General features: G+C 42.5%; 1 protein-coding gene across 10 annotated transcripts in view; it reads right to left on the minus strand.

Moving 5' to 3' along the window:
• MCTP2 (multiple C2 and transmembrane domain containing 2) overlaps positions 1–12,911 on the minus strand; it is a 182,641-nt gene that overhangs the window by 137,773 nt on the left and 31,957 nt on the right. For 9 of the 10 annotated variants that reach the window (XM_025186568.2, XM_014575410.3, XM_075896995.1 and 6 more), the window contains 2 exons: positions 6,522–6,584; positions 1,671–1,779 (listed from right to left, as the gene is read on the minus strand). In XM_025186568.2, coding sequence (XP_025042353.2) covers positions 1,671–1,779; positions 6,522–6,584 — 172 coding nt within the window. The remainder of the gene's footprint in view (positions 1–1,670; positions 1,780–6,521; positions 6,585–12,911) is intronic. The other variant, XM_014575411.3, reaches the window with a different exon arrangement.

Genomic DNA, 12,911 nt, shown 5'->3' on the forward strand with positions numbered 1-12,911 from the left:
GCCACTCCCCTTCCTTCCCTTCTTCAGAGCCAGGCATCTCCCTCCTGCTCTAACCCAATTCTCCCCCTTCAACCTTATGCCCAGGTCCCGGGGATAGAGGTGCCGCTGCACCTGGAGCTGGAGGCACAGCCGCTGCCTGCACTCAGTGGCCGGCTGCTAGCATGTGCATGCTGGGACACTGAGTACGACCGGCCTGCACATGCAGGATATGAAGTAGTGCGCTGGGAGCCGTGAGCAGAACGGCGCAGGGCGTGAGCAAGCACGCATGCGGTTCACAGTGGCTGGGTCACGAGACCAGCGGACCTGAGTGGTTCCAGGTTTGTCCCAGTTCCGATAGGAGCCGCAATTTTTTTTCGTGAGCGGTGGGTTGGCCACCCTTGCACTAGACCTTTAATCATTCTTGTTGCTCTTCTCTGGGCCTTCTCCAATTTCTCCACATCTTTCTTGAAATGTGGTGCCCAGAACTTGACACGATACTTCAATTGAGGCCTAATCAGTGCAGAGTCGAGCAGAAGAATGACTTCTCGTGTCTTGCTCACAACATTCCTGTTAATGCATCCCAGAATCATGCTGGCTTTTTTCGCACCAGTATTACACTGTTGACTCATATTTAGCTTGTGGTCCACTATGACCCCTAGATCTCTTTCTACAGTACTTTCCTAGACAATCACTTCCCATTCCGTATGTGCAAAACTGATTACTCCATGTAGGATGAAGTTTAATAAGGACAAATGCAAATGTTCCTATTTACCTGACTATGTCCCCAGTTAGTCCAAATCATTTTGAATTAGGACCCTATCCTCCAAAGCCTTGCAGCCCCTCCTCCAGCTTCGTATCATTTGCAAACTTAATAAGCGTACTCTCTATGCCAATATCTAAATTGTTGATGAAGTTATCAAACAGAACCAGTCCCAAAACAGACCTCTGTGGAACCCCACATATGACCTTCCAGCAGGTTTGTGAACCGTTAATAACTACTCCGAGAACAATTATCCAGACAGTTATGAATCCACCTTATAGTAGCCCCCATCTAAGTTGTATTTGCCTAGTTTATGCAAGACAGTATCAAATGCCTTACTAAAGTCTAGGTACACCATTTCCACCTCTTCTCCCTTATCCACAAGGCTCGTTATCCCATCCTATTTATTAGGTGAAACCCTCCCTGCACTGCAACCCTCAAATTATGAGTTCTTTACTAACGTCCTCCCTATAAAAACACACAAGACTCTTAAAGACACTGTCCTGAAAGCCAGAAAGCGGTCTTCTCTTTCACTACTATTCACTAGATTTTGAAACAACCTTTGGTTTCCTCTAGTAAACTAGAATCAAACTGGGTCTTTTGCTAGAAGTAGGAGGAAAGCACTGGCTTTGCAAGGTCACATGGTGAACCATGCAATTTTGAAACCTGAGAAAAGCAGCAATATGTATCTGCCTGACCCCTCACTTGGGTGTCCAACATGGTTATGGGACAAGAAACTTCACATTCTGTCTGGCAGGTTTGGCAGACAGAAATAATGTCAGTGCCCATCTGCGAAGAATCCAAGTGAGAGAGAAGACACTTGATTTACACTGGTTTGAAAACAAAATGAGGGGAGGATCAAACCCATAGTTTGTTCGTACAAAAACAAAACAAGGAGTGTTATCAGGTATACATCTACAGGCAAACTCACCACAGCGGTCCCTAATAACCAGGTTTCGGCCTTGTTTCAGGTGTATTGTCAGTAGGTAAGTAAAGGAGCTGGGTAAGCTGCTTAAACTGTCATTTCCTTCCTCAAGAGCCTGTGGTAAGAGAAAAGTCAGTTTCAACACATGTAAAAATGCACACAAAAACATGCTTTCTATGTCTGGAGTGACTAGAAATTCTCAGGCCTCATTTCCTCTCCTTATGCAAGGGGCAATCCTGATTATGTAGGTGCAAACACACACAAAACTGACTTCCAAAGACTTTGTTTTGAAGAATTGTCAAAATTACTGGTTTTCCTCATATCAATAATAAATCGAGCTGGTCGGGAATTTTCCAACAAAACAGAGCTTTGTTGAAACACGCTGATTTGGTGAACCCAAAATGTCTAATGGAAACATCTTGAGTTTGATTAACTTCTAATCAGATCACAGGCAGGAGTTCCCATATAAACTGATCTGGTTTTCCAGCAGCTTGCTGAGGACCTTCTTGGGGGCTCATAGCATCCACAGCTCCAGAGAAGCTCTGCCATGCACAATGCTCCAGATCCAAGGCAGCCCTATCCTTCCATGGATTGAAAGCTCTCTGCTGCACAGTTGGAAGCCTAAAAATGCTGCAGGCATTTATGGTTTCCAGACTCCCTGATCAAGAGTCATAAAATTCTGGCACAAGTTTCCATGATCCACAGCACCCAGACAGCTACGTAGGCTGCCTTCAGCCAGTTGGCTCCATGTGGTGCCTCAGCTAGGATATTGTTTTTTAATATGAATATGCCTAACTCAAATATGCTTTATGCAAATTGGAGCATGTAACCTGTAATCCCGTGAATTTATATATTCTATTTGTGTGCACATATTCTTATATATGAAGTTAAAAATATGAAGTATAAACCTGTTTATATATCTAGATGACGTACATATGCTAGTGAAGGCCATTAGCAGTAGTCAAGGAACTTAATGGCCCTGTACTTAAAACAATCATCTGTGAATAGTCTTATTTTTCCTGTAAGCTTGAACTATGGTTGATCCTACAAAGACATGTTCCCAGATCACCTGATGCTGGAACCAATGGAGTGGTACTTTTCGGGGTCGAGGAGAGGCAGGGCTGGGAACGTTTAGGAGGAGAAGGTTGAAACCAAAAACAAAAGATTCCCACCTTTGGCAAAATCTATAGGCAGGAAACCAGATAACAAGGGGGAATTAGCAGTTCGAGACACCAAGATACCCTCTGCTTATCACTAAGATGACAGCTGGAAACAATTAAGAGTGAACAGGGGGAAGATCAGGTACAAACTAGCAGGTAACCCAGTTTGTGAGAAAAATTATTAAAACTACAGTTAGGATAAAAAATTGCATGTACCTAGTTTCTGAGAATATTAAGCTTAACTGGCATCTTTGGTTTTATTTTTGCTTAATAACCTTTAATCTTCTACAAAGGAATTTCAAAAGCCAACTACAGAGAAAGTGTGGAATTGAACGTAATGTGAACGTTCACTGAACATTCAATGAACATCACTGGTCATCTGAAGAAGTTGGCTGTGCCCACGAATGCTCATGATACCATCTACATGTTTTGTTAGTCTTTAAAATGCTACCAGACTATCGGTTGTTTAAGTTTTTATTCAAATTTGACATGGCTTGAGCAAAAACCTGAACTGGGTGGCCCATTAGAAAACCTGCAATCCTTACATTCAACACCCACTTGACATCAAAAGCTAAGTATGGGACACTTCCAGCCCACTCAATTAGCCTCATTAGTACCAGCACAACAATTGACAGGTACTTTTTTTCCTCCTCTCTCCCTTCTTTTTCTGCTATAAATTGTGAGGATCTGAGGAAATGGGTTTTAACCACAAAAAATCATGATACTATATATGTATTTGTTAGTCTAAGGTAATACAGGACTACGCGTTGTTTTCAAAGTCACAAGCCAACATGGCTACCTCCTGAGTCTATTTTGAGTCATCCATTATTACTGGCAACCTTTTATATCCAACTTTTTATATTTAAAAAAAATCACTTCTGTTTCTTATCAAATCCCATGCAAATAAATTATACCCGAGAGGAAACAAAAGCTGTGCATCTCTCATTACTAAAGGGGGCAACACCTTATGAGCTTACTTTGCATAAAAATTGTATGCAGAGTAAGATGGATTTATTTGAAGATTTGATCACACTGGGGTCCATGCACTTGAGTGCTATGTCAAGTCTCTGTGACTGAGCCTTCCTAGACTGTTACCCCAACTCTGTGCCTTTGCTGGGGAAGACTAGAGTTTCTGGATTAGTAGGATGGAGGGGGAGGGAGGTTAGGTAGGAGGGCTCAGCAATATGATCAGTTCATCAAGTGACAGTCTCTGTGACCCAACACTTCATACCAGCAATAGACCATTTGGTTTTTCCCCTTTTCAGAAAGCAGCTGCCTTGGTCTGGGAGCAGAATTCATTTTGAAACGGGTGTCCGAGCTTGGAGAGCAAAATTCTTTTGAAATTTCTGGTCTGCAGGAAATATTGAAAATTCCTATGAACTAGAAATCCCAAATTTTAGCCAGCTTTAGCAATAATCATAACCAACACACAATACAAATAATAGTACTGTAATAAAAACATCGCCCACTTCCTATGGATGCGTAATGGGGTAAGGCTGGCAACAGATTTTGCAGGGTCCGGGGGGGGGGGCGGGAAGGTGTGCACGCGCGCGTGTGAGAGAGAGACAGAGAGACACCTCAGCTCCAGGCCCCCTGAAAGGGCGAGGCCTTAGATGGAAGAGGCAGGGCTAGGAGTCAGCTCTCAGTACTGACTAGTCCAGGCCATGCCTCTCCCAGACAGCTCTTACAGCCCTGAAGTGGGGGAATGCAGAGGGATGGGCTATATGTGAGAATGACAAATAACACCATAGAGATGCATTGCACACTGATGATTTCTATTAACATTTGCAAGAGTAACATAAAATTTTTTTACTGCAACTTTCTTTTACTTTCTACATTCACCTTCAGCAAAAATGTTGATTCCTGATAGATAACATTTCTCTGGAAACCTTTCATAAAGATATCTAATATTTCAGTCTCTATGTGTTAGTGCAGCATGTAGATAATCTTGGATGGGAACCCTACATGTTGCCACACTATTAACTATCACCACTCTGGCTGTATATTCTCCAAAAGGATGTCTGATTGATATCATTACTAGAAGATTTACCCAGCACTGCTCAGGTCCTTCAAAGCTGGGGGTGCAAAAGTTAGGCTAGACGACGGGGATTCAGGACAGGGGGTAGGGACAGCCACCAGCTGCTCCCCAGGGTCAGGCAGGGGCCATGCTACCCAGCCCACCTACAGTGTGCCTTCCTGAGGCCGGCATGGGGTAGTGGGAGCCACACAGCCAGGCCTGCCAGTGACGTGGCTCCCCGGGGCTGGCCTGGGACTATTGGAGGCTGTTGGGGGTTTCCTTGCTCACTGTGCCCCTATGGTCATTCTGGAGTATAATTGTCCCTCTGTCACAGCCCTTCCTTTCCGTTTGTTGAGAAACAGTCAGATTCCAGGCACATCCCATTGATTTGCCACAGCCAAACCCTGACTCTCACAAAGAGAAAGGAAAATAATGGGAGTTTATCATGTTAATGGTTAAAAAAAAAAAAGTTTTTAATCTGAAATTTGGATATACAATTTTTGCCCATTCAGCATGCGTGTGTGTGTGTGTGTGTGTGTGTGTGTGTGTGTGTGTGTGTGTGTGTTACCTTTTTAAGATGGCCCGCATGTGTCATAACTCAATTTACTTTAGATTGTCTGGAGATCGTATTGCCTAGAGACATGGTGTCCAACACGCTAAACACTAGCCACATGTAGCTATTTAGCCAGTTGAGCATAGCTTGTTCGCTACAGAAGTAGCCACAATAGAGGCTATTACTTCAGAACTGGTTGGACACCATGGACCTAGAGGATGATAAAAGATTAATTGAATAGTTAAATCTTAAGCCCATATAAAATACTAAAATGGCTCTAAATCCATATTCACATAGTATCCTGCTATCCCAAAATCCACCCCAAGATTTCCCTCTATCTTCCAAGTAGTTGAATATTTACCCTAGTGCTTTTGGCAGCATGTTCCTCAAAATTAAGCAATTTGTTAGTATCAGATTTTCTATGTGCAATGCAATTGGAAAGCTCTTGTGTAGCCTGCCTTTTCTTTTGAGCAGTATTTGAAAAATGTGGCAGCATTCATGTGATCTCATTTGAAAATGGTATTACTTTCTTGGCTCTTTTCATGTGTTATTGTCTCACGCCACTTGCCCCCATCCCCACCCCCAAAACTAAACCAAAATATTTTAAGGAAGTTGAAGGTTCAGCTGTACAGTATACTCTGACAAAAGCCCTGCAAATCCACTTTATATTCACAGCTCATTTTTGCAGAGACAGATGTGGATGCGGATACACATTTTGTATGTAGAAGCCTGCAAATCTGCAGATCTCTGCTTTGTATCCACAGGTCATTTCGCAAATGAAAATGCGGATGTGGATACTCATTTTATATCTGTACAGGCGGCGGGGCCGACAGCCATCATGGGCCCTAGAGTAAGGTGGGAGGCAGCCAGGCTCCGTGCTCCCATTGCACGGACCATGGCTTGATCTCCCCCACCCAACTCCAGCCCTCGGAGCTGTGTAGGGCAGCAATGCGGCAAGGGTGGCTGGTAAGTTGAATGTCTGGGTCCTCTCCCATCCTCCCCCCAACCCATCAGCTGGCCTGAATGCAGGGCTCTACCTTTCTCTGTAAGAAGCTGAGATCTAACTAATCCCCATTTGCCCAGAGAGTCTGCTCAAGACTCAAACATTCTGAAACACATAAACTTACAATTTGTTCATCAAAAAGTTGAGAGGACATTGAAGAGTCCAGATCTAGCCCTCCACATGGATGCTGTTAAAAAACAAAATTTAAAAAAAGGTCATCAAATAAGCAAAAGAAATACTAGGATCTCCTTCACTTACCACAACAAATATTCTCAGTTCTTCATATTCTATGCAAAATGTATGAAAGAGACACCCTTGAACCTCTACAGTTCTCTGCCTTTTCAACGAGAGATGGCAGGGGCAATAAGCTATCCATAGCCCCTCCCCCTTCTGCACAAAGGGCCTGTCCTTTCTGCCTGACACCTTCCTCCCCTTCTGGGGCATGGAACTGCCCCCTGCGCCTTCTCCAGGGGCCTGGTAAGTCCACTGGCCCCTCTGTTCCCAAGTAGAAACAGGTATGAGCTACACTAATACAAGACATCTTTACACTGGTATAACTGTATCCACACTAGTGGCTGTATCGGAGTAACTATAATTGGTTTAAAAAAAAGCCCCACACACACACACACACACACACCACCCCTAATCCATACACTTGTATTGGCACGGTGTGTAGATCAGGCATCAATCATAAAGCGAACAGATTATCTTGAAATATTGCTATCTTCATTCTCTGATGGCAGGTCCACACAAAAAAGAAGAGCCTTCTAGTTCTTCCAGCTATTGGAATTAGATTACCACTTTGCATTCCAACAGTCCTCGTGATGCTGTACTTGTAGATAGTGAGACATTTGTCACAATCTTAACTCAGGTGCTTTTAAAAAAAAAAAAAAAAGAGCGGGAGCATATCAGAATAAGAGCGAGGTGAAATTTCTAATTCACTTTCTCAATCCAAGGGCATAGGTTTTATTTCCAATGAGGAATCCTTATAATATGACTATTTTAGTTCTGAAATCTCAGCTTGGGGAGAGAGGTACAAAAAAATCAGACTACTGTAAAACTCCAATAGTCCGGCATCCAATAGCCCGGAACTCCTGATAGTCCAGCATCAAAATGGCAAAAGCCTAGTGAATGAGCTTCAGAAAAAAAAAAAAAAAAAAAAAAGTCACAAGGTAACAGCGGCAGCAGCTGAACTGAGCGAAAAAGGGTAAGAGGCTTTAAAAAAACTAAAACATTACAGTATGTACAATAAAAAGGGTTAACACCACTTTATATACAGTATATAATGTATACAGTGTGTGTGTGTGTGTATATATATATAAAAACCTGCTTATAGCACCTCCTGATAGTCTGGCACATCTGATAATCCGGCACCACCTAAGTCCCATAGGTTCCGGATTATCAGAAGTCTACTGTACAATCTTAGAAAACTCAAATAATTCAATAACTCAAACTTGGCATATGATGTTTATAACTCTTCACGAGGGAAGCATGTTCTACTAAGTGAAAAACAGACTGAACAAGACAGTTTGGATGGAGAGGGACAAAAAATGTGCCCTATGCCATTTTCTATAATTATTGAATAAAATGTTACCTGGCCCTTCTGTGCCTATGGGGAAAGATATGGCAATGGAGGAAGGCCTTTGTTCAACTTCTGCCAAATTACAACTTCTCCAAATTTTAGTTTGCATCCACAGGTGTTTTATGGTTATGTACATGGCACAAGTTAGAAGACAACGTGCAAGGCACTTATTTCCTGGGGATGTGCAGTGTGTAAACAGCACCTTGCACAGCTCACTAAGCACTCAAACAGAGCCTCACCCATCTACAGTGCAGTTTATAGCAGCATAGTGGCCCTCTGCCTGCCAAAATCTTTTCCAGGCTCTGGGAGCAGGCCAAGTCTCTGGCAGGGGCTAAGCATAGTGGAAAGGCTCCAGCAGCTCCCCAGCAGTGGGGGAAAACTCCATGAGTGCGCAGCTGCCCCAGCCTTTCCCCACTGCAAGGAAAGACTAGTGGCTGGGAAAGGCTCTAGCTAGAAAAGACTCTAGAAAGGTGGCATGGGTTTGGGGAGAAGTGGCAAGAGCACAACATGAATGCTGGGAGAGAGCACTCTCAGTACCCTATGTAAACCACCTCTACCAGTGCAGTAGCTAACAGAACTGGGAACCTGGTTACACTGTAGTTTTACAGAACTGTAGCTTGCTGCGCTCAGGGGAGGAGGGATGTTTTTTTCATACTCACGGGTCAGAAAGTTGCACCACAGTAAAGTACCAGTGTAGACTTAGTCTCACACTCCACACATGGCCCAGAACTAACTCACTAACACACACACACCCTCTCCCTCTCCCTCTCCCCCTCCCCCCAATTGTCAAGTGCTATCACCATTATTTATTTGTATATTGATGGCGCTTAAAGATACAATCAGGGCCCTGTTGTTTTAAGCACTGTACAAACATAAAAAGACTAGCCGCTACCCTACATCAATGTCTATATGACTGAAAGATACAATGAATAATTGCAAAAGTATTTATACCTCAAAACTATCACTTGCTTTTTAATTTTCAAAATAGAAATGTTTTACAAACTACATTAATGCAACGTTACAACTGACATTTTATCTGTCGGACAGGCAGGAAACGTCAACTTAAAGTTCCCACAGTAACCCCACCTTGGCCACACTGCAAACACATTTAAAGTCAGCAACACGATCATCCGATAATGCAATAGAAGAGACTCCCTGCACGAAAGGACTGAGTTACAGCTACTTGGGGAATCTTAACTTTGAATTTCTTAACTGGGGTGCATAATATTTCAATTGTGTTGCATTAAACAGAGTATCTTTAGGAGTCTGATATTTCAAAGGAATTTCCTTCAGGCGCCTTCAGCTGTATTGGTAGTAGTCTTGCTCTACAGCTTTGTTTTAAATTGCATAAAACAAAAGATGGAAGAACACTGCAGAAAAGTGAAATGAAAAATGTTTGTCTCTTGTTACCTGCAAACCAAGCTACCTACACCCAAATTATTAGTTCAATCTTTAATTTTTTTGTACATTTTGCATCCTATTTCTGAAACAAATTTCTAGCTATCAGATATTAAAACTAGTTATCTTTTTGTACATTTTGCATCCTATTTCTGAAACAAATTTCTAGCTATCAGATATTAAAACTAGTTATCATTAGATTTCTAGAGAGTCCTATTATTCAGTAAATCTAATTTCACTGAGACTCTTGAATATGTATTCCTAAAAATGTGGCGTTGACTCTTTGGTTTCATATAACAAGAAATGCAGCAAAATTAGTTTTTGCAAATAAATTGAGACAACACATTTTGCCTTTGGTCAAAATGGACTTTTCATTTACATATAAAGAAGTGTTAAGTCAGGTGCTCAGGGTCAGAATGAATTAAGGATAATTTTGCCAAATTAGGTTTGCAGAATTGGACTGCCTATACTTCAATTGTAAAATCAATATAATTCACATCTTACTATATATTTTAGAAATGTGTCTGACTATCTAACTGAGTCCATTTGTTCAAGAACTCCTCCTAAATGGTAAGAGTTAAGACCACTAAATTTGATATTAAGCTTCTTATCATAACTTAAAGCAATGTGAGGATTTGCTTATGCCAGGACAATAAGATGCACCTGGAATTTGATTATTTCTCATAAAATGGAAAGAGAGGAATCTGACAGAAGGGACAGTTATACTGTAGAATGACCACAGTGGAGGTGTGGGGTAGCAGAAAGAGAACAGAGATGGGGACCGAGACAGCTATTACCCCACTTATTCAGCAGGGGGCGGGGGTTAAGAAGGGTACCGTTACCTACTATGTATTTCAGAGAGTTTGTTTGTGTTTCTGTCTGTCAGTCCCCCAGCCAGCTGACATGCACTACTCCGTTGGCTAGGTCTGCTACAGTGGCCATGGAAAGGCGCTTCTCACCTGCCCCAAGCTGCTGTGGTGAGAGAGGGCTGGAGTTGTCCTCTCTCTCCAGGGAAGCCTGCATACTGAACCCTTCATCCCTTATCCCACCCCAGAACAAGGATTTCAATAAAGAAAAAACAAGACTTATTTGAGTTAAGGACCCGTGCAACACTGGGTAAGTCTTCTAGTAGCTAATTCTTGGTCATTCACACAAGCCAGAATATAAAACAGTGGATGAGGAGACTGTGTAGAAAGGATGGGTATAGATTTATTAGGAACTGGGGAAACTTTTGGGATAGGAGGAGACTATACAGGAAGGATGGGCTCCACCTAAACCAAAATGAAACCAGACTGCTGGCACTTAACACTAAAAAGGTCATAGAGAAGTTTTAGCCTACGTTAGAGTAGTTTTGCTGGCTAGAGGAAAGCCGACTGGTGCGGAGGAGCATATGGATCAGACAGACATCTCTTAGAGAATGTCTATTAATAGGCACTCCACTATGATCTAGTCAGGAGAAGAAGATGGAAGATGATAAAGCATGGATCAGATCAGATGAGAATCAAATGGAAAAAAAAAAAAAAAGAGTCTAATACATCAGGAAATGGCAGACAGATAAATAGTGATAAATTTAAGTGCTTATACACGATAGAAGTCTAAAGAATAAGATAGGTGAGCTAGAGTGCCTCGTATTAAAGGAGAATATTGATATAATAGACATAGAATCACAGAATCATAGAATAATAGGACTGGAAGGGACCTCAAGAGGTCATCGAGTCCAGCCCCCCGCCCTCAAGGCAGGACCAAGCTCCGTCTACACCATCTCTGACAGATGTCTATCTAACCTGTTCTTAAATATCTCCAGAGAGGGAGATTCCACCACCTCCCTTGGCAATTTATTCCAATATTTGACCACCCTGACAGTTAGGAATTTTTTCCTAATGTCCAATCTAAACCTCCCCTGCTGCACTTTAAGCCCATTACTCCTTGTCCTGTCCTCAGAAACCAAGAGGAACAAATTTTCTCCTTCCTCCTTGTGACACCCTTTTAGATATTTGAAAACCGCTATCATGTCCCCCCTTAATCTTCTTTTTTCCAAACTAAACAAGCCCAGTTCATGAAGCCTGGCTTCATAGGTCATGTTCTCTAGACCTTTAATCATTCTTGTTGCTCTTCTCTGTACCCTTTCCAATTTCTCCACATCTTTCTTGAAATGTGGCGCCCAGAACTGGACACAGTACTCCAGCTGAGGCCTAACTAGTGCAGAGTAGAGCGGCAGAATGACTTCACGAGTTTTGCTTACAACACACCTGTTGATACAACCTAGAATCATATTTGCTTTTTTTGCAACAGCGTCACACTGTTGACTCATATTCAACTTGTGGTCCACTATGACCCCTAGATCCCTTTCCGCCATGCTCCTTCCTAGACAGTCGCTTCCCATCTTGTATGTATGGAACTGATTGTTCCTTCCTAAGTGGAGCACTTTGCATTTCTCTTTATTAAACCTCATTCTGTTTACCTCTGACCATTTCTCTAACTTGCTTAGGTCATTTTGAATTATGTCCCTATCCTCCAAAGAAGTCGCAACCCCACCCAGTTTGGCATCATCTGCAAACTTAATAAGCGTACTCTCTATCCCAATATCTACATCATTGATGAAGATATTGAACAGTACGGGTCCCAAAACAGACCCTTGAGGAACTCCACTTCTTATCCCTTTCCAGCAGGATTTAGCACCGTTAACAACTCTCTGACTACGGTTATCCAGCCAATTATGCACCCACCTTATCGTGGCCCTATCTAAGTTATATTTGCCTAGTTTATCAATAAGAATATCATGCGAGACCGTATCAAATGCCTTACTAAAGTCTAGGTATAGGACATCCACCGCTTCTCCCTTATCCACAAGGCTTGTTATCTTATCAAAGAAAGCTATCAGATTAGTTTGGCATGACTTGTTGACAGAAACTTGGTGGAATGAAGGCAATCAGTGGGACACAGAAGCAGCACATAAGTAAGGGTAACAAAACCATCTGTACTTCTGCACTGCTGTTCACAGTGGTGCTGCCTTCCAAGCAGGGTTCCCAACCAGCAGCTGCCACTCTCTGGCTGCCCAGCTCAGAAGGCAGTGCTGCCACCATCAGCTGCACAGAAGTAAGGTTTGCTATACTCTGACCCCTTCCCCCCCCACACACACTAATCTTGTGGCCCATCCTCACCCCCTTTTGGATGAGGATCCCTATAGTTGCACCAACAAGAAATTTCAGATTTAAATATCTGAAATCGTGAAATTTACTATTTTTTTTTAAATCCTAGGATTGTGAAATTCACCCAAATTCATGGTGCATTTTGAAGAGGCCTACTAATAGAAACAGATGAGTATAAGAAAGGCCATATTAGATAAGCCAAAGGTTCATCTAGCCCAGTATTCTGTCTTCTGACAGTGGTTAATGACAGATGCCCCAGAGAGAATGATCAGAACAGATAAGTAATCATAAAGTGATCCACCCCATCACCCATTCCCAGCTCCTGACAAACAGAGGCTAGGAACACCATCCCTGTCCAAACTGTAACAGGATTCTAAGAAGAACT

Source organism: Pelodiscus sinensis, chromosome 14 (genome assembly GCF_049634645.1).
Source record: "Pelodiscus sinensis isolate JC-2024 chromosome 14, ASM4963464v1, whole genome shotgun sequence".
NCBI lineage: Eukaryota > Metazoa > Chordata > Testudines > Trionychidae > Pelodiscus > Pelodiscus sinensis.